Source organism: Ursus americanus, chromosome 32 (assembly GCF_024610735.1).
Source record: "Ursus americanus isolate L20-20 chromosome 32, mUrsAme1.1.p, whole genome shotgun sequence".
NCBI lineage: Eukaryota > Metazoa > Chordata > Mammalia > Carnivora > Ursidae > Ursus > Ursus americanus.
In genome coordinates, this window is record NC_142158.1 from 2,713,946 (window position 1) to 2,737,422 (window position 23,477).

General features: G+C 43.5%; 7 protein-coding genes across 10 annotated transcripts; 3 read left to right on the top strand and 4 right to left on the bottom strand.

The window, feature by feature from the left end:
- Nucleotides 1-681: 681 nt before the first annotated feature.
- LOC123794207 (histone H1.3) lies at nucleotides 682-7,398 on the top strand. Of its 4 annotated transcripts, XR_015722609.1 has the most exons (4): nucleotides 682-1,495; nucleotides 2,543-2,623; nucleotides 3,526-3,667; nucleotides 4,297-7,398. XR_015722609.1 is itself a non-coding variant. In XM_087858111.1 (2 exons), exons 1-2 carry the CDS (start codon nucleotides 742-744, stop codon nucleotides 2,041-2,043), a joined length of 891 nt encoding a protein of 296 aa, XP_087714237.1. In that variant the 5' UTR covers nucleotides 682-741; the 3' UTR covers nucleotides 2,044-3,085. The 4 variants fall into 4 exon arrangements, 1 of the variants encoding a protein (XP_087714237.1); XR_015722608.1 differs by having other exon boundaries at nucleotides 3,526-7,398; XR_015722610.1 differs by lacking the exons at nucleotides 3,526-3,667; nucleotides 4,297-7,398 and adding an exon at nucleotides 2,957-3,085.
- Nucleotides 7,399-7,682: 284 nt separating this feature from the next.
- Nucleotides 7,683-9,782, bottom strand: LOC148107297 (histone H3.1). The gene has a single exon (XM_087858112.1). The coding sequence runs from the start codon at nucleotides 9,743-9,745 to the stop codon at nucleotides 9,335-9,337; it is 411 nt and encodes a 136-aa protein (XP_087714238.1). The 5' UTR covers nucleotides 9,746-9,782; the 3' UTR covers nucleotides 7,683-9,334.
- A 205-nt stretch (nucleotides 9,783-9,987) lies between these two features.
- Nucleotides 9,988-13,197, top strand: LOC123794226 (histone H2B type 2-E-like). The gene is made up of 2 exons (XM_087858113.1): nucleotides 9,988-10,190; nucleotides 10,961-13,197. Exon 2 carries the CDS (start codon nucleotides 10,974-10,976, stop codon nucleotides 11,352-11,354), a length of 381 nt encoding a protein of 126 aa, XP_087714239.1. The 5' UTR covers nucleotides 9,988-10,190; nucleotides 10,961-10,973; the 3' UTR covers nucleotides 11,355-13,197.
- Nucleotides 13,198-13,348: 151 nt separating this feature from the next.
- On the bottom strand, nucleotides 13,349-14,133 carry LOC123794236 (histone H4). Its single transcript, XM_045800465.2, has one exon. The coding sequence runs from the start codon at nucleotides 14,101-14,103 to the stop codon at nucleotides 13,792-13,794; it is 312 nt and encodes a 103-aa protein (XP_045656421.2). The 5' UTR covers nucleotides 14,104-14,133; the 3' UTR covers nucleotides 13,349-13,791.
- Nucleotides 14,134-19,923: 5,790 nt separating this feature from the next.
- Nucleotides 19,924-20,392, bottom strand: LOC123794215 (histone H3.1). Its single transcript, XM_045800445.2, has one exon. The coding sequence runs from the start codon at nucleotides 20,373-20,375 to the stop codon at nucleotides 19,965-19,967; it is 411 nt and encodes a 136-aa protein (XP_045656401.1). The 5' UTR covers nucleotides 20,376-20,392; the 3' UTR covers nucleotides 19,924-19,964.
- An 821-nt stretch (nucleotides 20,393-21,213) lies between these two features.
- On the bottom strand, nucleotides 21,214-21,706 carry LOC123794220 (histone H2A type 1-B). The gene has a single exon (XM_045800450.2). The coding sequence runs from the start codon at nucleotides 21,665-21,667 to the stop codon at nucleotides 21,275-21,277; it is 393 nt and encodes a 130-aa protein (XP_045656406.1). The 5' UTR covers nucleotides 21,668-21,706; the 3' UTR covers nucleotides 21,214-21,274.
- A 251-nt stretch (nucleotides 21,707-21,957) lies between these two features.
- LOC123794227 (histone H2B type 1-C/E/F/G/I) lies at nucleotides 21,958-22,431 on the top strand. Its single transcript, XM_045800458.2, has one exon. It carries the CDS (start codon nucleotides 21,995-21,997, stop codon nucleotides 22,373-22,375), a length of 381 nt encoding a protein of 126 aa, XP_045656414.1. The 5' UTR covers nucleotides 21,958-21,994; the 3' UTR covers nucleotides 22,376-22,431.
- Nucleotides 22,432-23,477: the final 1,046 nt, after the last annotated feature.

Genomic DNA, 23,477 nt, shown 5'->3' on the forward strand with positions numbered 1-23,477 from the left:
CTCTTTATGTGGAAAAGGAATGGAACATCCTCGTCCCCCATCCTTCCTAAAATATTTAAATCTCCAAAACACGGGGATCAAACACAATTTACACACTGGCCACTCAAATACTTAAAAATGAATCTATTAAAAAAAAATAGTTATCCATCTTGTACGTAGAATTTTCTATCCCAGTGCCAATTCCCAGGGCTTCGCGCAAACAGCTGCGGGAGAGCTGTGCTATTGCTCTCGCGAAAAAAGCGTCTTTCCTTGAATATTTGAGTAACAATGAACTTATTTATGTAAACTTGCAAAGAAAAGAATGTGTAGAACAATGCCCTGGAAGACAGACGTGCAAAGGAAACAGAGAGAAATAGTATTTTTAAGGAAAATCTGAAAGTTGTCTCAATGTGACCGAAGTTTTAAAGAGAGTTGGGGGAATCGGCCAAGTTTCAGGGTACTGGTTTTGAAACTAGGTATCGTAAATGAGGCAGGAATGAAGCCTGAAAACTCTTGGATCCGTTTCCCCCAAATCTCTAATTATTTCATGCCCAGATTTCTTACGTTTTTCTTCTTTTTTGAGAGGAAAGAAACACAGCCACACTGCAGAGCGGAGGAGCTCTTCCGAGCAGCGCGGCGCAAGGCGCAGGCAACCAATCATCACTCAGCCGCTCTCTATATAAACCCCCGGCCGCCGGTCTCCGAGACACGCCGTTCTGACAGTTTGAGAGTACTTTTTGTCTTTGTTGGCAAAGCAGAAAAATGTCGGAGACTGCGCCGGTTGCTCCCGCTGCTCCCGCACCTGCAGAGAAAACACCTGTTAAGAAGAAAGCGAAGAAAACGGGCGTTGCTGCTGGAAAGCGCAAGGCGTCCGGGCCCCCGGTGTCCGAGCTCATCACCAAGGCCGTCGCCGCCTCCAAGGAGCGCAGCGGCGTGTCCCTGGCCGCGCTCAAGAAGGCGCTGGCGGCCGCCGGCTACGACGTGGAGAAGAACAACAGCCGCATCAAGCTGGGCCTCAAGAGCCTGGTGAGCAAGGGCACCCTGGTGCAGACCAAGGGCACTGGCGCCTCGGGCTCCTTCAAGCTCAACAAGAAGGCGTCCTCCGGGGAAGCCAAGCCCAAAGCCAAGAAGGCGGGTGCGGCCAAGCCCAAGAAGGCGGCCGGGGCGGCCAAGAAACCCAAGAAGGCTGCGGGGGCGAGCGCCCCCAAGAAGAGCGCCAAGAAGACCCCCAAGAAGGCGAAGAAGCCCGCGGCGGCGGCTGTCGCCAAGAAAGTGGCCAAGAGTCCAAAGAAGGCGAAGGCTGCCAAGCCCAAGAAGGCGACCAAGAGTCCGGCCAAGACCAAAGCCCCCAAGCCCAAGGCAGCCAAGCCTAAAGCGGCCAAGCCTAAGGCGACAAAGGCAAAGAAGGCAGCATCTAAGAAGAAGTAAAAATTGTAGCGGGATGTCCTGCTTTGAAAATCTCAAAGGCTCTTTTCAGAGCCACCCACTGCTATCAGGCAAAAGAGCTTAGTAACTAGTAAGTATCTAGATAAATTTCCTTGCAAATTCGCCTTTCCTGCTGTTCCTGGCTGCACGTAGCATGTTTCCAGGCCACCGACGTCTTTCAAAATTTACCGCCTGCGTCTGATTGGCTCGCTTTCCCTTAAAGCGACAGGGGCCTGTTTCAGCGCGCACCCGGTCGTGTAGTCGGAAATGGCTTACGATTTTAGCCAGGTCGGGTCACAGTTCTCGTAGGAGAAATTTGGTGGCTCTGAAAAGAGCCTTTGGCTTTTGTGAAGAAAAAGCCGTCACTTGCCCTTGGCCTTGTGGTGGCTCTCGGTCTTCTTGGGCAGCAGCACGGCCTGGATGTTGGGCAGGACGCCGCCCTGCGCGATGGTCACGCGGCCCAGCAGCTTGTTGAGCTCCTCGTCGTTGCGGATGGCCAGCTGCAGGTGGCGCGGGATGATGCGCGTCTTCTTGTTGTCGCGGGCCGCGTTGCCCGCCAGCTCCAGGATCTCGGCCGTCAGGTACTCCAGCACGGCCGCCAGGTACACGGGCGCGCCGGCCCCGACCCGCTCGGCGTAGTTGCCCTTGCGGAGCAGGCGGTGCACACGGCCCACCGGGAACTGGAGGCCGGCCCGCGAGGAGCGCGTCTTGGCCTTGGCGCGAGCCTTGCCGCCCTGCTTGCCGCGTCCGGACATATTAGAGAAGAAAGTGTAATTCTCAAATTAATCTGAGGAAGGGATTATTATAGTCTCTGGTTTCATAAATTTCCTTTTCCATTGGTTTGCAGCGGCTGTTGAGAATTAGCCAATCAGAAGGTACTCTTGGGTTACGTGCGCACTAGAGAAAGAAAGTACTTCACCAATTAGAGGTTGAGATATTAAAAGTTGTATATATTGTGAAGCAGTAGAAAATCTTTGACTCCCCCCCTCCCCCCGCTTGATCAGATGGAGTCCTCCTTTGAGTGTTTGGTCTCGCTATTCTTCGCTAAAGCTGCGTAATTATTTACCACTCTGATACTAAGGAATCGTAAAAAATGTAAATGTCACTTTGGTGGTTTATAATTTATCCTCTCTGCCAGATTCCTTCCCCTGGATTGTTGAGATGTGCCATGGAGCCATGGTTGGCTGTCGAATGTTTCTGCTGAATTCTCAAGGAATAGGTAAAGTGAAACAATGAAAGAAAAAAAAAAAAAACCCCAAAACTCGGATGGCGGCGTGGTTGGTAAGAAAGTTCCCGGAGTTGAGGAGACCAGGGCAAAATATATGGGTTCTAGATGGGCTGATCTGGATGTTGCAGGCCTGCTTTTTTCCCAAGGCTGAGGTGTTTTTATTTTTTATTTCAGGGAAGCCCACTTAATTTTACTGGGAAATCTTGGCAAATATCTGAGCCCTAGAGATCATTATGGGGCTGTAAACCTGGATGGGGAATCACTGTGTCTTTATTTTCACAAAGTGTAAATGGAATTTAACATTTCCTTCAATTGTGTGTGTAGGCAGCTGATCACGATGGATTTTTCAAGTGCCTGTGGCTTTTTCAGCAATGGCAATCACAGATGTTTTCTTATCACTTGAAGTTCTGCAGATATCTTGAAATAAAGTTTACACTCATTCTGAGCTCTTGACAGTGAAATTCATTATTCTACCTGCTTCTAGTTGTATGATGTGTTCCTGATGAAACATTATTACATGCACATAGTTAAATACGCTTCCATAACAATTTTAATGTTGCGTTCTTATCCTGTATGCTTTACATGTTGAGAAGGTGTCTATAGGTCTCCCCAGAGTATCCAAGGAGTCTATAGTAGGAAAGAAGTCATAAACTGGTGAGCGTATCTCCAGTGGGGGCACAAACACCTCACAGTTGAATAACCTTTTCACTTAATTTCTTTGTTTACAGCCTCCCTCTCCTATGCTTATTGGTTAATAGCTTATTGAAATTGACTAGTTAAACTTTCTCACAACAGGGTGGGGTGATGTAGCCTGCGAGTATCTTTCTGGCCCTTCTAAGTAAGAGTTCGGTTTTTCCCCATTGCAGCTGCAAACCATAATTTCTTCTTTTCAGAGAGTCCAAAAAACTTTTATGACAGTGGCTTGTTTGAGAATGAGATCTGGATATGGAAGGAATTTGAAATACTTACTCTAAAAAGAATCTTTTTGAAGAGGAGAATTTTTGTGGAGCGGGAAAGACAAGAGGCAAGAGACCGGTGAGCTGTTTTATACCCAGAATGAGAGCGCTAGGCTTCCTGAGGCCTAGGAGAATTATGCTGCAATGCGACATTCAGGGAGCGGCCAAAATGACTATGGAATACCCCTGTAGTTCCTTACAGTTTATAGAACACTCTGATCCCCTCCCCAGAAAGCTTTTGAATTAGGTTACCTAATTGTATTTTAAGTAAATAGTTAAAATGCTTGTTTCACAGTTAATAAAATTGTGGCTCAGAACGATGAAATGAGCAGAATCACCTTGTCAGTACATGGTGGACCTGGGTCTCAAATACAGTTTCTTTGCTCTTAGGTCTGTTTCTTTACATTGCGCCCCATCTATTATATGGACTACCGAAGGAGTGGAGTTCTTGGTTTCATTTTTAGGCTCATCCAGGGAGGTAGTAGGGTTCACGTAATTCTGTTTTAAGCCCTTTGTGAATTAACTAATTCACAAGCCCTTTCAAATGCATCAGACACAATTTTAAACATGACTTCGTCAGTGACCTAGTTTTACTCTGTGGTCTATGTTAATTAGTATTCAAATTCCTTTCCTTTGGACAGGCCTTTGTTTTCAAGGGCATCAGAACTTATTCCAGTCTTTTCCCATCTCCCCACATTTTTGTTGCAGTCAAATCATAAGTCAAGAAGACCAAAGACGTCTTGGTGTTCTGCACCAGGAAGATGAGGGATCAGGAAGCTCATTCCCAGTCACCATATTTCATCAGTAACCACGTCCCTACATGGTCTCCTTATGAGGGTCTCTTGAAAAGCTCATGCTTGGGTTTCTGACGCTCTTTTGCTGCACAAAGATGGTCTGTCAATTATAGTGGCAAAAACTCAGGTTTAGAAAAACCCAACAGATTGACTTGAGGATGTTAAAACAGCAGACAGGAGCCTGTGTGAGGAGTTCTCTCTGAGCCACAAAACCCAATCAGTCCATCAATATTGATCAATCAATCAGCCATCTTAGCATGGAAAGTGTGAAACACATGTTCAAATTTTCTTAACGGCAGGAGGGTACTCATGCACATGGCATAGGTCTGAGCCAAGAATAATTTTTAGGCCCAGGCTGAAGTAACCACTTTCTGCTTTCCGGAATCACCTGACTCCTTGACAGCTGGAGGAGGCACACTCAGTTCATGGCCCTGTGTTGAGGCATTGCTCATTCCTGTCAGTCCGTCACTAAATCAGGCTGATGTTTAACGAGTCTAGGCAACTGACATTTTCTCCTTTCTCACATACTCTCCTCCTCTCATACTTGGGATAATCTTATTGTTTCCTAACCAGCATCCTAATTCCAGTGTCTCCAGCCCCTAATTCTTAAATTCTGGTCAGTCTGTCTCATGTCTTATGAATAGGGTTGCTGGCTTCCCATGGCCTTAGGCTCAAGTGAGGACTTTGTAGTCTTTTTTTCATAATAATACCTTCTGCTTGCATTAATTAGCACTAATAACAACTCGCATTTACCTTTCAATGCCTTCTTATTTGTTTATTTGTTTTGTTTTGCTTTAAACAACTCATTCACCTGCCATTCCTTCTCTCTTCTCTACCTGGGAGAGTCTTTCCAATTCCATCTCTAGCTCTGTCTCCATGAATAAATTCCCCTAATTAGAAAGTGTTCTCATAATGTGTTTTGATGACACTTAACAGTCGGGTGCCACTATTATCAATGGCAAATTAATAATGCTTCTGTTCTTTTCTCTCATTAAAATATACTTTAGGGTGTTATTCTTTGTCTTGTTTTTCCACTACTCTAAGTGTGTGTTTTTAACTGACTGAGGTTTTGTTTTTGTTTTTGTTTTTTTTCATCATGATAATCATACTTTTGAATTCTCATCCCTTTTTTCTCTCATCCTCCCTAACCACCTCCCCTCTGGTATCTATCAGTTTGTTCTCTATAGTTAAGAGTCTGTTTCTTGGTGTGTCTTTCTCTTTTTTCCCCCTTTGCTCTTTTGTTTCATTTCTTAAATTCCACATATGAGTGACATCATATGGTATTTGTCTTTCTTTGACTGACTTATTTCGCTTACCATCATATTCTCTAGCTCTATCCAGCTTGCTGCAAATGGCAAGATTTTATTCCTTTTTATGGCCGAGTAATATTCCATTGTGTATATATATGCCACCTCTTCTTTATCCATTCATCAGTTGATGATGGACACTTGAACTGCCTCCATAATTTGGCTGTTGTAAATAATGCAATGAACATAGGGGTGCATGTATCCCTTTGAGTAACTGTTTTTGTACTTTTTGGATAAATACCCAGTAGTGTGATTATTGGGTCATCAGGCAGTTCTATTTTTAACTTTTTGACTTTTTAACTCCACACTGTTTCCCAGAGTGGCTGCAGCAGTTTGCATTCCCACCAACAGTGCACGAGGCTTCCTTTTTCTGCACATTCTTGCCAACACCTGTTGTTTCTTGTGTTTTTGTTTTTAGACATTCTGACAGGTTTGAGGTGATTATCTCATTAGAATGGACTGAATTTTTAATCCTGTTCAATGGGTGAGATTATCCCGATATTGAGTAATTTTATTTTCTGTTTTTCTATGTAGGAAGCCAAGAGCAATAAATCTCTCTGCCCCTTTTCTGTTCCTCTTCCCCTTGGCTTGACCTATCCATTATCTCTCTTACTTTCTAAACTATGCTGCCCCACATGTTGGGACTACAGCAAAAAGAAAACCAAAAATATTTATAACATTTTTATGGTAAAAAAGTCTCCCTATCGATATAAAATATCAATATTCACCTGTGGGCAGATGGGGTAGATAGGGCATGCAGAATGAAATGGAATTTCTGAAGTGTGTTGACTTTCAGCTATCATTGCTATAAGAGGAAGCTCCTGGTCATTCAGAGATTGTACATTTAAACAAAATGATATGTGATTATAGGCAACCCTAGTAGTCTGAAATGGATATACAGCTTAATATACCAGTAGGTACAGATGAAATGTGACCCAAGTCATATTTGCGATCCTTCTCTAAAAAAATAAAAATCTAGTTTAAAAACTTTGATAACAAGTACTACGATTTCGATGTATACCTTTTAAAATAAGAGTATATATATTTGTGTGTGTGTGTGTCTTAAACATGAGTATTGTTTGAATGGTAGACAGAAGGGCGAAAAATTGTCCATGTCATGTTATATTTTTATTGTTATACATTGGATATAGCTCTGTGCAACTGGCTGTGATAATTATAGTTTAATAGAACTTCACGATCATATAGGACCCTGTAAATTTTCAAAACCATTCCATTTCCTTTCTTCCTTATGCAAGAATTAAGATAAGGATGTCAGTCTTCCCCGGACAGCTTTTCCTAGGAATAAAGCCATCAGGGATAAGTGATGAGTATTATGTTGATGCTGTTGTTTAATAGAGTAATGCCTAATGGGAAAATTTTCGGCTTTACCTACCCCTTATTATCTGAAACTTTCTTACTTTCAGTTTCCTTATCTGTAAGGCAGTAATAGAAAAATAATTGTATATGATAGATAATATTAGTAGATCATGATTGAACTTTCCTTATATTGTGGAGCCTTATACCTCACTTCTGGCTATTTGCAACGCACTCAATAAACTTATTTCTACTTAGGAAAATTATGTATTAAAATTACATGAACTCAATCTGTTATTTCTGTAATCAGAAATGTACCAAACAGTAATCTGTTTCTCCAATAATTTTTTTAAAGATTTTATTTTATTTACTTGAGAGAGTGAGAGAGAGAGAAAGAGAGAGCATGAGCAGGGGTGAGGGGCAGAGGCAGAGGGAGAAGCAGACTCCCTGCTGAGCAAGGAGCCTGATGCAAGACTCGATCCCAGGACACTGGGATCATGACATGACCTGAGCCTAAGGTAGACGCTTAACCGACTGAGGCACCCTAACTTTTTATTTTAAATTCCAATTTAACTAAAAATAAATAAATAAATAAATAAATAAATAAATAAATAAAAGTAAATAAAAATTCTGAGTGATTGTTTTAGGCAAAGGACCATTCTAGATGTTCTGATGGATTTAATGATATGACAAGATGTTTCCTGTGCCTACTATGTCCTCATGTCTTAACAACCAACATTTGGTGAGACAGAAACACACATTAAAAAACTGACTATGCTAGAATCTCAAAGAAAGTACAGGATATGGGAAACCACAGTCTAACATGAATGCCTTTATCCAACATTACAAATATCCAACACTCCAGTGATTCTAATTATGGATAGCTACACCCTTCCATAGGGACCTAGAGAGTCCCTATTCCCACTTTCCCAGGTCTCAATGCCTAATGGAGTTCCAAAAACAAAAATTTCTTCTATAAAACCTCCAGGACTTCTTAATGTGGCTAACTTTTCTGTGCACTTTATTTACACCTTTGTCCTTGTTAAATGTACCACCGCCTAATCTCTTTCTTAGTGATCCTTTGAGGGGAAACAGCCCATTAAAAAATTGTTGACAGAGGCCTCTTAATTCTATAGTTAAGTATACCTTCTCCCATCTCCAAACTTAAATTTGCTAAAGCGTTTAAATAGATGAAATCCTTCCAAATAGCATACAGTATCCAAATTAGTAAACATCCTTCTACATTTCCAAATAGCTGCCTGAATGGATTCAAAACAGAATTCCTGATTTCCCTCCCATTGGGCTACCAGTTTAGAAACGGAGGAACCTGTTATTTCCATGGGAAGAGAATATCTGTTTAATAAGTTAATAAGAGAAAACCGTTTTCTTGAAGGGATAGAAGAGAACAGTATTTTCTGCAAGAAAACTATCCAGCTTCCAAGGGATTGTCATGTTTTACTGAATGATATGAGGTACTCTCCTGAGATTTAACTTAGAGATTAATATAGAGAATTTAGGAAAACTGAGAGACTTTTGAAGAATATCAGTTAAGGGGCAGCTGGCCAGCTCAGTCGGTAGAGTATGCAACTCTTGATCTCGGGTAGTAAATTCCAGCCAGCCCCACATTGAGTGTAGATTACTGAAAATAAAATCTTAAAAAAAAGTTTCACTAAAAAGGATCCTAATCCCTGCATTCTTCATTCCCAGTGGTAGTTTGAGACCCACGCAAGCCACTCTTGATTGCTTAGCCTGTATTAGAGACCCCAGTAAAGAGGGACGCCAAGAAGTCTGCCGGGAAAGTTGTGCTCGTACCTTTCCGTCCCCCAGCTAACGACCTAAAATTTGGCTCCCAATAAGACGCTTAGGGGTATATCCCTGATCACCCCCTCAGGATTCTGGCGGTCGCTAGGGAGTTGGGCCCCCAGATCCTATTGAGCAAAGTGCAGACCAACGGTTCTGGCCTCTTAGGGTAGTGCTATTTCAGTAAGGCTACCTCTGGGAAAGACAACCAGAAGCCTTGAAGGCTCACTCGATGGCTGTCTAATTCCCAAAAGCCACAAAGGACAACCCTTGCAACAGCCCCAAGTTAACTTCGAGGAGCGCACAGGATGCAAGACCCAAGAAACCAGCCACAACACAGAGTGAAACTAGCTATTTCCAAAGAGGAGAATAAAGCGAATAAACCTTAAAGCTAAAACCTAGATCTTTCAGACCCGCGATTAGGATAAAGGAACCCGACGTTGAGTGTCACGGCATCTGTCATAGAATACAGTGGGTGGCTCTGAAAAGAGCCTTTGGGTTTAAAGTTGGCATAAAATCAGGGAATTAAATCTATGCCCTCTCCCCGCGGATGCGGCGCGCCAGCTGGATGTCCTTGGGCATGATGGTGACGCGCTTGGCGTGGATGGCGCACAGGTTGGTGTCCTCGAAGAGCCCCACCAGGTAGGCCTCGCACGCCTCCTGCAGCGCCATGACGGCCGAGCTCTGGAAGCGCAGGTCGGTCTTGAAGTCCTGCGCGATCTCGCGCACCAGCCGCTGGAACGGCAGCTTGCGGATCAGCAGCTCGGTGGACTTCTGGTAGCGCCGGATCTCGCGCAGGGCCACCGTGCCGGGCCGGTAGCGGTGCGGCTTCTTGACGCCGCCGGTGGCAGGCGCGCTCTTGCGGGCCGCCTTGGTGGCCAGCTGCTTGCGCGGGGCCTTGCCGCCCGTCGACTTACGCGCCGTCTGCTTCGTGCGAGCCATGTCTTAACTGAAAGTTAAAGAAGCGAAAGAACTGCCTCGGCCCTGCTTTTATACAGGGACAGACTCCCTCTGATTGGATTGCGGGCCGTTCCATCAGTCAACGGTCGCTCGGTTCCGGAAGTGCAGGAGTGACTCGTCACTGGCTTAGCCGATCCTTACCCGTTTCTGATTGGTCGATTTCAACCAGCCGACATCTTCGCACCCCCCTTAAAAAAAAAAAATCATTTCTGAGTTTCATTTACGATGGTTAACAACTCGTTAATTATCGTTAATAATATAAAAATTTTGAAGTTTCCTCCTGTTTGGATAGAGAAAGTAGGATATGTTCGCAAGAGAGAGTGCTTTAGAATTTCTCTTCTTAAAACAATGTCCGCCATTTTCTGCAGTTATTCCGTTTTCATCTGGCTGGTATTTCCTGCCTTTATCTATTTGCAAATTCCACAGTGTAAGTATCTCATGAGTTCTATTTCATTTTACTTACAGCAAATATCTAGTTCATTGCAGCATAGTCTCCTAGGACATAATGTTAAGACGTAAGGAATGTTCTTTCAGGATTCACGTTTTAAAATTGCAGCATCCTGGAGCCCCTGTCTTTTTAATACTGGGTTTGACTCAAACTGGTGATTTTATATGCTGTTTGGTTTTGATGAATTAAAAATGTCAGCCGGGATGTAATGGCGACTGTCCTGAGGAGAAGGTTTGCTATGCGGAACCTTGAAAAAGATGGCGGCGATCGAGTCTTGAGGTTTAAGAATAGTAATTGTCTTGCATCTCCGGATTCTTGCCGGAGGAGCCCCGAAGAGTCCTGAAATATTTGTGATAAAGCCAAAGAAGCTACTGTTACGACTGGACTGGGCTCGATAATAGGATTTCCTTCCTTGGTGTTCGCGTCCAAATCCCAAAGTTTCTACTTATTTAAAATACAAAAATAAGGTTTTATTGGGAGCTGTGTCTGTGTGTATTTGGGTGTGTTTTGGTGAATGCACTTATGGTAATGAAGCGGTATTGAAAATCAACCTATTGGAGTCCCTGAAATCATTCGTTTATTCGTCCAATAAAAACAAGGTTTGGAATTCCTAATTTACATACTATTAATCTATTGGCCAGTTTTAGTCCAATGAAAATGTAGTCTTTTGAACCTTCCTTTGCATATGTGTCCTATAAATATTCGGGATTGTCCCTCTTCCTTTTTTCTTGGTGGTCCAAATTTCTTAGCTTTGTGATCACCATGCCAGAGCCTGCTAAGTCAGCCCCAGCCCCCAAAAAGGGCTCTAAGAAGGCGGTGACCAAGGCGCAGAAAAAGGACGGCAAGAAACGCAAACGCGGCCGCAAAGAGAGCTATTCCATCTACGTGTACAAGGTGCTGAAGCAGGTGCACCCCGACACCGGCATCTCGTCCAAGGCCATGGGCATCATGAACTCGTTCGTCAACGACATCTTCGAGCGCATCGCGGGCGAGGCGTCGCGCCTGGCGCATTACAACAAGCGCTCGACCATCACGTCCAGAGAGATCCAGACGGCCGTGCGCCTGCTGCTGCCCGGGGAGCTGGCCAAGCACGCCGTGTCCGAGGGCACCAAGGCCGTCACCAAGTACACCAGCTCCAAGTAAAAGTATTCCTACAGTTTGCTTTCCTCCAAGGCTCTTTTCAGAGCCACTCACTTTTTACATATTGAGAGCTGTAATAGCATGTTTTTTCAGCACACTTTTATAGTAAGCATATATTTCCTGAAATGTGTACAGTAGGAACTTGGTTAAAGTTCTAAAAGTCTGGTTTTTGTGTTTGTTCATTAAGTCTTTAATTTGTCCTTATATTTTGTGTAATCGTTTAGATTTTAGAATTATTTTGTATTTGGTGTCTGCCTCTTGAAGTCGGTGAAGCATGTTGAGTCGGTTTCTGAAACTCTAATTTTGACCTACTTGTAATTTTTTTCTTCCCCTAAGTGTTTCCTTCTGTATTCATTTAGACAGAAGAAAAATAGTAAAATGAAACAAAAACAAAAGTAAGAAAAGATAGATATGTAGGGATCACACAAGATATGAATGGAAATCAAGAGGTTCCATGAGTTAATTATTTAAAAGAACATTTGTTTTTGTGCTGCTGAATATAAAATGACTTAGATATGTTGCTGTTGAGTCCAGGTCAGGGTTTATAGGCTTGATTGGTATCAGGAACGCCCACAAGGCATGACAGGTGTATGTGCCAGTTCAGTGTTGGGGATATGTATGAAGGGTTACATAGTTGTGAAAGGGAGTGTTTCCAGTATAGGGTCCCCCCCGTTCTTTTTTTAAATGTATGTCTTCCATTAGATAAAGATTGCAGTTTTAGTTTATCGTATGTTATTTTAGATGGAACACGGATTTCTGAAGATGCTAAGTGCGTTCGCTAACTATATTAGTTATCTTTTGCTGAATAGTAGATGACCTTGAATTTACTAGCCTCAAACAACCCACATGTATTATGTGACAGTTTCTGTGGGTATGGGCATGGTGTAGCCGAGTCCTATTTAAGGATGCTATTGAGATGTTAGCTAGGATTGAAGTCTCTTGGATGCTTGACTGGGGAAATAATCCTCTTCCAAACTCACTAGGTGGCTGAATTTGTTTCTTTGTGGTGGTAGGGCTGAAGGTTCCAGTTTCTTTCATGTTGGCTGTTGGCTGAAAGGTTTGTAGGCTGTTAATTTGGAGGCCTTCACTTCCTAAAGAGCCCCACCCCTTCCCCACCTCAGTTTGTCATTTGGGCCTGTCAGCATAGATACTTGGTCTATCAAAGTCAGCATGCAAGAGTTGAGGAAGATACATCACGTTACCTAATATACTTAACATGTTAGATAACCTAATTATATACAGAAAATTACATCTCATCACCTCTGCAGTCACAGGTCATGTTCACCCTCAAGTGGATAGATCACAGAAGGGTGAACACCAGGAGGGAACCCTGGGGACTACCCTAGAGGTCATCATCACAGGACCCATCAGGAAAAATAAAAAACATCTAAGAACCCAAAGAATGTTAACTAAAATAACTCTTCCCTCTTTCCCTCTGCCCCTACATTACTCTGGTTCAATTTGCCTGCAGGCAGGAATCGGTGCTAAGAGGTAAGGAGAAAGGCTACATATACCTTGAAGTGCTTTTAAATAGGTTACTGCCAGTGACTTTCTCCTGAAGCCAAGATACAGAAGACTATTTGCCTGGTTATTATTTTGGAGGACGCTGCTGCCCCCTTTCCTTTGCAAGTACTGACACAGAAAATATTGTGTGGCTGAGTCCCAGCACAGGGCTAGGAGCCTCTGTACCTCCCTTTCTAGCTTTGAAGCTGAGAAACCAGAGGGTTTGTGAGATGAGTTAACATTGTTGCTTTTATTATAGAATGTCAGGGAATATGTGTGACAAGGTATAACAAACCCCCAAATCTCTGTGGCTTAAAAATACTTTATTGGTACTCAGTTTACATAATCCAGATACAAATGCTTTATGGGGGAGAAAAGTACCCATGTGCCACCTTGGCCTGCTCCTAGGTGCCTGCACTGTAGCCCCAGTTGAGCTTCTCCTTGAACCCTAGGAGTAGGGTAGCTACTGGCTACTCTGACCAAACAAGTTTCTGTTTTGAATAGGCTAAGAGTATTACATACGTTTTTTCAGTACTCAAGTTTTACTTCCAGAAAAATAGTAACTAGGTTTTAAAAATCTAACCTATTAGTGTGTGAAGCTCGTGTAGACTGCCACATCCTGGCAGAGATTCTAAAAACCAGACCCAACTGCTAATGAGGTGGTATGGGAGCACTTAAAAGCTAGAAAACCCTGTATTGGCAAAACCGGTAATGAACCTTTAACCCTCCCTAACCACTTAGCGCATTTCAGCAGCAAGAAACAGGATTAAGTTAAAGCCATGATTTCAGTCCAGAAACCACAATCTGTAATTCTTGATCCTCACAAGGGAGAAAAGAGTTTCAATAACAAATGTCGCCAGCCCTTCAAACGAACGGGTGTGTGGCCCTGAAAAGGGCCTTTAGAATTCTCACAGAAACCGCACGTGTGGGCAAAGTCTTAGCCCCCGAAACCATAGAGGGTGCGGCCCTGGCGCTTGAGCGCGTAGACCACGTCCATGGCCGTGACCGTCTTGCGCTTGGCGTGCTCCGTGTAGGTGACGGCGTCCCGGATCACGTTCTCCAGGAACACCTTGAGCACCCCGCGGGTCTCCTCGTAGATGAGGCCGGAGATGCGCTTGACGCCGCCGCGCCGGGCCAGCCGCCGGATGGCGGGCTTGGTGATGCCCTGGATGTTGTCGCGCAGCACCTTGCGGTGGCGCTTGGCGCCCCCCTTGCCCAGGCCCTTCCCGCCCTTGCCGCGACCAGACATTCTCAACAAAACAAAGAACCACCTAAAATTCGTGTTGACTAGAGATCGAGCTTCTTATTTATAACCCTGTGGCGGACCTTATTGAGAACCGCGACGGAGGCCGGGCTGGGTGGGGGCGGGGTGGGAAGGCCGCGGGTCGTCCCCGCCCACAAGTGCGCGCGCGGTCCTGCGCCCCGCGGAGGCTCCGCGAACACCGCCGGGGTCGCTCCCTGTTGCTTCCCTGAATTCTCTGAGACAAGCTCTCTTTGAGAGCGTGTAAGGAAAATTCTCTGCTTTATTAAGGGAGTGAAATAATGGCACCTCCCAAGCCAGTATCTGCTTTTCAGATGTGAACTATTTAGGATCCTTGAGCACCGTGGGCAGGTCGTTGACGAAATTATACATTGCTTTGAATTGTGATCGCGTATCTGAAATGTAGTCGAGGGTTTGTCTTCTCTTCTCGCCTTGAATCATTTTTGTACACTTTAAACCAAGAGAGAATAGTGGTGTTGGCCAGAGGGTCTCATGGAGGGAGAAAAGAACTCACCTCCCCAGCGGGACGGGGCGGGGGGGGGGGGCTGCCTTTTCCGCGGAGGTCTGTCCCTGCTGCCTGGGCCCTGTACTCGCCCTACATTTCACCTTCTAGGGTCCACGATCTGTTTTGTGACGTTTTCTCTCAATTTCACTTTAGTTTGTTCTTCCTTGGAATGCAAATGTTAATCCCGACATCACAAAAATGGTTTGAAAATCAAAAGGTAAATCTTAGGTCAAGTGTTGAACACTGTGACGACTACTTCGTGGAAATTCTGTCTTCATGCCCCAGGGATTGACTTCCTTCCTGATACTCAAATCTCTCAGTCTGGTATTTTACAATCGGGATTTATGTTCAGTGTTTATTTTTTATGTTTTCATAACCTCTATATCTGATGAAGTTTTAGAATATAGGTGATGTTCGGTGATATGCGGTGCAGAGCTGACGACCAAGAAAGAATTCTTAAGTCGTCTCTGGTGCAAAAAGGTGATTTTATTAAAACATGGGGACAGGGCCTGTGGGCAGAATGAGCTGCTCTGGGTTTGTGACGTGTGGTTGATATATACTTGGGAGCTGGGGAGGTGAGGACAAAGGGGGTGTCCAGAAGGACTGTCATATGCCAAAGAAGACTTTCAGCATAATGGAGACCTGGTTATTGTCAAGCCAAGTCTGTTTTTCCCTCCAACGAGGCACTAAAATGAAGACAGTTGGGAGTTTCTTGGAGGAATGTTACATTACTCCTATTACACGTCCTTGTCAATGGGCTTCAGGTTCAGAAGAAATTCCATTTTATTTACCTTTCCTTCTGCCTCAGCCTCTCTCAATTTTTATGCAGGGGAGGGTGATGTTAGGGCTTCAGGAAACTGAGTTATGGTCTCTGGAAGTTAGGCTACTGATAAGAAACCTTCTTCCTTGTAAATCACTAGGACATTTGTAAACCCAGGTAGACCCCTGTCCTGCAGGACTGTAATCTTTATCAGTTAACCATTTGTTTTTCTTTAGGGCAGCCAGGAGTGCCTGAGGAATGTCGCATATGTCACATGGGGGTGGGGGTAGGGGGTAGAGGGTGCCTCTAGACTTTTTCCTCAGCTAGACTTCTGCTCTGTCATCATATCTTTGTAAGTGCAAATCTTTGAGTTTAGGGGTCAGTGCTAAATTTATGTGGTTACATTTAAATTTATATACTTTCCCAATTTACCACTACTTTCATACCACAAACACAATTCCTTCTAGGATTGCATTGTCTGATAAAGTGATCTGGACCCACTTTTCAGCATTGGGAATGTGGTTGATGCTATGAGGAACTGAATTTTTAATTTTATTTAATAAAAAAATTTAATTTAAAAGCTATTATTCTGTTCAGTTATTGCAAAGTTTGGGGTATGTTTGAAGAACTTGGGCATGTGAACTCAATTTTTCAACAGTAAATTTTATGGTATTGAAATGCAAATCAAGTTTTTTACTATAAAAATTTAGAATCAGATTGAATGAAATAGATACTGGATTTAGAAGATGTAAGATGAAAAAAGGAACGTGAATATTGCATTACTAATGTCTATATTGATTACATATTGAAACAAAAATATTTTGTATATTTTGGATTATATAAAATATACTATTAAAATAATTGCATCCTTTCACTTTTTAAAATGTGGTTACTGGAAATTTTTTAATTACATATGTGTGTTTTGCATTATTTCTTATAGGTGACACTGTTCCAGGGTTCTTCCTTTCCTATCTCTGTTACTTGATTTTTTATCAAATCTTGCTGTCCTGGGTTTTGGGATATGGTGGACATGCAATTTAAAATTGACCCTTGAACAACAGGGCTTTGAAGTCCATGGGCCCACATATACGTAGATTGTTTTTTGGTAAACACAATACAGCACGGTAAATGTGTTATCTCTTCATGATTTTTTTGTTGTTGTTGTTTAAAGATTTTATTTATTTATTTGACAGAGAGAGAGACAGCCAGGGAGAGAGGGAGCACAAGCAGGGGGAGTGGGAGAGGAAGAAGCAGGCTCCCAGCAGAGGAGCCTGATGTGGGGCTTGATTCCAGAACGCCGGGATCTTGCTCTGAGCCGAAGGCAGACGCTTAACGACTGTGCCACCCTGGCACCCCTTCATGATTTTCGTAACAACATATTTTTTCTCTAACTTACTTTATTATAGGGATACAGTATATAATTATATCATATATAAAATATGCATTTATCAACTGATTATGTTATCAGTAAGGCTTCTGCTCAACCTTAGGCTATTAACAGTTACGTTTTGGGAGTCAACAGTTATACCAGGATTTTCAACTGTGCAAGGGATTTGTGCCCCTAACCTTTGTTCATGGGACATATATTTCTAAGAAACCCAGTTGCACAGACTGGCCCCAAACTCAAAGGAAGCATTGTACAAAACTTTAAAAAGTAACAAAATAAAATGACATTAGGGAATAATGGGAGGCTTGTCAAAGAAAACATTACTCATCAAAGCAAGAAAAGATGGATAGCTAGAAAAACTGTTGACCTTAGAATTCTTCAAGGGCAGGGTGTCAGGAGATGAGACTTACTGAAATTCTGTGCTAATATTTTTTTTCTGGAAGTACGTTTTGTTGAGCGAGAGCATCCAAAAATGTTTACTATCCCAATTATAGTCCAAAAGAGCTTACGTTTCTGTACAAGAGAATGTATATTCTGGTATTTTCTTAAAAAGAGGCAAATTAATCACTGTGGAAGTACAAAAGCATCTCATGGAAGAGAAGGCTTAGAGAATGGTTTACTGTTTCTAGAATCTAGGTAAAGACCATGAGAGACAGATAAGAAAAGCAGGTCAATTACTTTGGAGTCTAGAAACAGTTACAGTGTCTACTATTTGATGAATGAGTATGGTAAGAATGTCAAGGAGTCACATCATGAAATTTCATAGAAATTTATCTTGCGGGTTCTATGTTTGTATTTTCTTCCAGCAAGGATTCACAACATAAGACACATTATCTGAGATTTGGAAGTCAGGAAAAAAGGATGGGCCATGATGTTTAATATCATAAAATGTTAAAGACCACACAAAAATAGTAGGGCAATTGACTTTGGTCATCTCACTGACCATTGATGGAATGTAACAAATTCAGCAGGGGTTTATTTGGTAGAGATGCAAATAATTTCTGTTAGGTGGAACGGCTCTATCTCCAAAGATTTATGGCCTCTTGGGCATTAATAATTTTGTTTTAACCTCATTCAACAATCCTACTCCAATATTTCTGTGAAATTGTTTATATGTACCCTAATTTCTTAAATATTCTTTGAACAAATTAGAGCATTGTACCTTTTTCAGTCAATGATATTTTAAGTAAACTCTTTGTCACATGTTTATTTTCTATTTTCTGAATTGTTATTTCATCTTTTTGAAAAAAGGTAAACAAGTGATGTCATGTGACTTTGACTTGATTGGAGATAAACAGGGTGTCAGAAATGTGCTGGTCCTTTCTCTACTTCTTTAGGCCTGGGAAATTCAACACTAGTCCTTCTGGGCGTGGCAAATCATCAATGGTGAGAGGGAAGGGCGAAAGTGCAGATGGGAAAGCAGATTCTTCATCAGGCTTGAGGTCACTGAGGACAAGGGAAAGACTTTGGTTGCAGACTAGGGTAGCTCTGAAACCTGCTAAGAAATACCCAAATACCTGTTAAAGTGAAGGGATAGACTGCATTTCTTTCCATTTTTTAATAGAACACAGTCTAAAAGTCCTGTCCACATGTTTTTTTTTTAAAACTTATTTTAAGAGAATGTCCTTCTGGGGGCGCCTGGGTGGCACAGCGCTTAAGTGTCTGCCTTCGGCTCAGGGCGTGATCCTGGCGTTACGGGATCGAGCCCCACGTCAGGCTCCTCCGCTATGAGCCTGCTTCTTCCTCTCCCGCTCCCCCTGCTTGTGTTCCCTCTCTCACTGGCTGTCTCTATCTCTGTCAAATAAATAAATAAAATCTTTAAAAAAAAAGATTAAAAAAAGAGAGAGAGAGAATGTCCTTCTGTCTGACTATTTATTAGGGTCTAGTATCAGAGAAAAATCTGTCAATTTAGATAATTTGTAGGATGTTGATAGTTTAGTGAATTTTGTCCATCGGAGATGGACATTGTGCCATAGGACAATAACCCTTTTTGATCTAAATTTGCTCTTCTGGTTTCACTCCAATCTTTCTTTTTTAGGGGAGGGAAATTTTCCCTCCATCCATTTTGGTTCTTGGCTGGGGCCTCTGTTACAAAACACTGATTAGCGAGAGAAAACAATCAGACGTTTATTAACGTGCATTTCATACACACGTGCCAGAAAGCCAGGGAGTTCAAAGGGGGGTCTTAGAGCTGCAGCTTTACGTGTCTTGAAAGAGAACAATAGGTACACGGAGAAGTGACAAGACAAAGGAAGGCAGTTTAAGGCCTTTAAGGACAGCAGACTCTGGGAATGTAAATATATGGGAGGAAACAGAGGAAGGTTTGTTTGCTGATTCTTCTGATGTCTCTCTGGGCTGTTAAGATTCTAAAGGTCTCCAGTATAGCCCTTATATCCTGCCTTAGGGCAGAAAAAGGGAAGGGTGGAGGGAGCTTTTCCTGTGATTGTTGCTTAACTGCCTTGAACCCCAATTTTTATGTCAAAGAGGAATATTGTTTCCTTCACTAGAATTATATCGCTAGTCTTGATAATGCCCTATACTCCTTTGAACTAGATTTAACTTCCTGATAGTCACGTACTGATGACTTATATATTAGAAAAACTCACTACAGTGAGACTTGCCTTGTTATTTGGAGTTTTATACTTTAATAACACATAATGTAATGGCTTGATGACAATTTCTCCATGCGAAAAAAAAAATCAGGTTTGTATTTGCTTTTTAGGCTACTGAGGCCTACCTCGTGGATTGGAGACCCATTAAAAAACATCCATTTCTTTTGATTCACCTAGACTTTGACTCCACTAATAGTAAATGTTACCCTTTTCTTTCACAGTCCAAAAGGATATAACACTGCATATAAAGAGATAAGTCCCTTCAACAATCCTATTCTTTTGATCTTGACTGTCTAGAAGCCATTCCGAGCCCTTATCAAACACTAGATTGAAAGACATCCTGGCAGGTGAGTAGTAAAGTGTCTAAAATTAAGCAATGGATTATGTAAACTTACACACAATTACTATGAATCCAAAGAAGATTGTTATAAAAGTCAGTGCATGCTTCCAATAGGACTTCATTGTTTTCTTGAAAAAGAGAAACTACTTTCAGGAAGGGAGATGGAAAGCATTACAACAGTTTTTTGACAAAGTAGGTGGCTCTGAAAAGAGCCGTTTTCAAAGTCCAGAGAAAATAGCCTTGGATTACGCCCTCTCCCCGCGGATGCGGCGCGCCAGCTGGATGTCCTTGGGCATGATGGTGACGCGCTTGGCGTGGATGGCGCACAGGTTGGTGTCCTCGAAGAGCCCCACCAGGTAGGCCTCGCACGCCTCCTGCAGCGCCATGACGGCCGAGCTCTGGAAGCGCAGGTCGGTCTTGAAGTCCTGCGCGATCTCGCGCACCAGCCGCTGGAACGGCAGCTTGCGGATCAGCAGCTCGGTGGACTTCTGGTAGCGCCGGATCTCGCGCAGGGCCACCGTGCCGGGCCGGTAGCGGTGCGGCTTCTTGACGCCGCCGGTGGCAGGCGCGCTCTTGCGGGCCGCCTTGGTGGCCAGCTGCTTGCGCGGGGCCTTGCCGCCCGTCGACTTGCGCGCCGTCTGCTTCGTGCGAGCCATGACAACTACACAGAAGAGGAAACTGACTGGAGAGTAGCAAGCAGCTCTTTCTGACCGTATTTATACAGCAGTCTGGTTCGTAGGTCCCGCGCTGTGATCTAATTGGTTCTCAGGTTGCTTTCGCGAGAAATGATTGGATTTCCATTAAGGACTGAATATAGAACCAAAATTCATTTCTTGCTTATATTTATTCCTAGTTTACTTGAAATTGAGTTAAGAAAAACGAGGTTTCATTTAGAGTTGATTCGTGTGTACTTCATTCATTGCTTTTGTTTTGAAAAGGCAAAACCGAACAGATAAAATAATTTTTAGTAAGAATGCAGGCCGCCAGAAAATTTAAAAATCCCGCCCTGGCGTGTGATTGGCCAGGTATCTCTCCTTTGTTCTCTCATTTCTCTCAAACGTTTTAGACTTTCTGACCGTCAGTTTGAGTATAGTGTATATATAATTACGTTGATTTGTATGTAAACTTTACTTGTATACTAAACAGTCTCCAACATGTTGAGATATTTTGGTTTGCATTAGTATCGTTGGCATTCACAGAGCTTATGCCCCTAAATTAGGTCCTGACAGAATTGTAATTTCCTTGGGACTGTTTTTGTGTATTTGCGAACGCTTTATGTAATTTGTTTCATGAATCCGTAATTGTATAGACCTAACATTTTCAATGGAAACGAATACTTTGTGGCAAGAAAGGGAACATTAGTTACTCAATTTTTAAAATAGGAAACTTTAAAAACAGGTTAAATGTAACAAGATTTGCGTGTAATCAAATGGTTAATACTTAATAAACATGTCATCTAGGGTTTTTTAGTATTTCAGCGCTTTCTAGAAAATGTGGGTGGCTCTTAAAAGAGCCTTTGATTTGCGGGAGAGGGATAGCAGGTTTTATAAACATTTCATTTGCCCTTGGCCTTGTGGTGGCTCTCGGTCTTCTTGGGCAGCAGCACGGCCTGGATGTTGGGCAGGACGCCGCCCTGCGCGATGGTCACGCGGCCCAGCAGCTTGTTGAGCTCCTCGTCGTTGCGGATGGCCAGCTGCAGGTGGCGCGGGATGATGCGCGTCTTCTTGTTGTCGCGGGCCGCGTTGCCCGCCAGCTCCAGGATCTCGGCCGTCAGGTACTCCAGCACGGCCGCCAGGTACACGGGCGCGCCGGCCCCGACCCGCTCCGAATAGTTGCCTTTGCGGAGCAGGCGGTGCACACGGCCCACTGGGAACTGGAGGCCGGCCCGCGAGGAGCGCGTCTTGGCCTTGGCGCGAGCCTTGCCGCCCTGCTTGCCGCGTCCAGACATAACTGGTTGTATCTGAGCAAAATGCCACAGAAAGAAAGAAAAGAGATGTCCTGAAAGCAGCAAAAAGATGCCAGTTATAGTGCTGGATGGAAGCGGAAAACTCGAGTTGGGATTGGTTAAAGTCATCGTTTGGCGATCCAACCAATAAGAACGGAGAAATGACGCACTCAAATTTACATATTCCCCGTCACTAATTCATTATCAAATCAGATCCGGATATTCTTGCATGCCTTATTTGCATAGATGGCCTATAAAAGAGGAGACTCTGGATGTAGGCGGACATCTTAGGACTTTTTTTGTCTGTGAATTGAGGTGTTAGTAGTCAGGATGCCTGAACCGGCCAAGTCCGCGCCCGCCCCGAAGAAGGGCTCCAAGAAGGCGGTGACCAAGGCGCAGAAGAAGGACGGCAAGAAGCGCAAGCGCAGCCGCAAGGAGAGCTACTCGGTGTACGTGTACAAGGTGCTGAAGCAGGTGCACCCCGACACCGGCATCTCGTCCAAAGCCATGGGCATCATGAACTCGTTCGTCAACGACATCTTCGAGCGCATCGCGGGCGAGGCGTCGCGCCTGGCGCATTACAACAAGCGCTCGACCATCACGTCCAGGGAGATCCAGACGGCCGTGCGCCTGCTGCTGCCCGGGGAGCTGGCCAAGCACGCCGTGTCCGAGGGCACCAAGGCCGTCACCAAGTACACCAGCTCCAAGTAGACTTGCCGAGTAAGCGTCTTGTTACCCCAACCCAAAGGCTCTTTTCAGAGCCACTTCATTTTCATCGAAAGAGTTGTAATATTAAGTACTTATATTTTTTAGTCAACCTTAGCATACTTTTGTCAGTGGATATGCTTGGAGACTCCTTTCAAGGGAAAAACGACTGATCCCCATGTACTTCGAAAAGTATGGACGTCTTTCTATGCTTAAAAATTTTTTTGTAGTCTTTTTGTTGTCCGTGTTGCAGAGCCTGGTACTTGGCACACATTCAGTTTTCATTTGGATCTACAGGATGCTGTCGAGGCTGGACAGGAGTTAGGAGTTGCTCCTGTCCTTCTCACCCTACTGCCCTGTCTTGATTCCTGGCAGCAGTAAGCGGTTCTGTGCCGTCCACGCTCTGATTTCTACACTCTCAGTAATGCTTCCAGTCCTGTCCCTCCTTGCTTGTCAGCCTGAATCCCACCGGGCCTCTTCCATTCCAAATTTATAAATTGTATTAACTTTTAGTTTCTTTTGTGCCCTAAGCCCTGGTTGTGGCTACTGTTGTCTTCAATCTTCTCTGGGATACCTCAGTTTTGGCTTTAAAGTATTGGAAAATCTATGTAGCTTTTAATTAAATTATATTTATAAAAATCAATACTTTTACATTTTCCTGAGAGACCTGTGGCTCTAAGCCTCCATTGACTTAAAGGGCCATGACTACTTTACATTTGAAAGCGTTTATTTATTGCATTTCCTTTCTCCATCAGGCTCTTTGATAATCATATAAAATATTTTCCTTGCTTTCAAGGGACCAACAGTCTCAGGTTTGCCACCATCAGTTCTGCCAGGCAGGGAAAGTATTTATTCCAGGATATAGAAATACATTGAATTTGAGGGCAGCAGTAGTCCTATGGGATATGGGGTTTCCTCTGGTAGCCTCACCAAACCTTTCTTCTTGGCTGACTCTGGACACTTAAGGAAAGCTGAACATAGAAAGCACCAAGAAAAGAGATGAGAGAGGAGATAGTCTATGTAAAAGTACTTACTAGAGTGTTGAGATATTTACTGGAACTGAAGTGTCTTTGAATTCTATCCAGACACCTTTGAAAGAGTCAGAAGA

Bases quoted from the DNA above. Each gene is read 5' to 3' on its own strand.
- LOC123794220 (XM_045800450.2), bottom strand. From the start codon at position 21,667: ATGTCTGGACGCGGCAAGCAGGGCGGCAAGGCTCGCGCCAAGGCCAAG.
- LOC123794215 (XM_045800445.2), bottom strand. From the start codon at position 20,375: ATGGCTCGCACGAAGCAGACGGCGCGCAAGTCGACGGGCGGCAAGGCC.
- LOC123794207 (XM_087858111.1), top strand. From the start codon at position 742: ATGTCGGAGACTGCGCCGGTTGCTCCCGCTGCTCCCGCACCTGCAGAG. The intron at 1,404-1,814 runs GTAAAAATTGTA...CTTGGGCAGCAG, and splicing joins AAGGCAGCATCTAAGAAGAA to CACGGCCTGGATGTTGGGCA.
- LOC123794227 (XM_045800458.2), top strand. From the start codon at position 21,995: ATGCCTGAACCGGCCAAGTCCGCGCCCGCCCCGAAGAAGGGCTCCAAG.
- LOC148107297 (XM_087858112.1), bottom strand. From the start codon at position 9,745: ATGGCTCGCACGAAGCAGACGGCGCGTAAGTCGACGGGCGGCAAGGCC.
- LOC123794226 (XM_087858113.1), top strand. From the start codon at position 10,974: ATGCCAGAGCCTGCTAAGTCAGCCCCAGCCCCCAAAAAGGGCTCTAAG.
- LOC123794236 (XM_045800465.2), bottom strand. From the start codon at position 14,103: ATGTCTGGTCGCGGCAAGGGCGGGAAGGGCCTGGGCAAGGGGGGCGCC.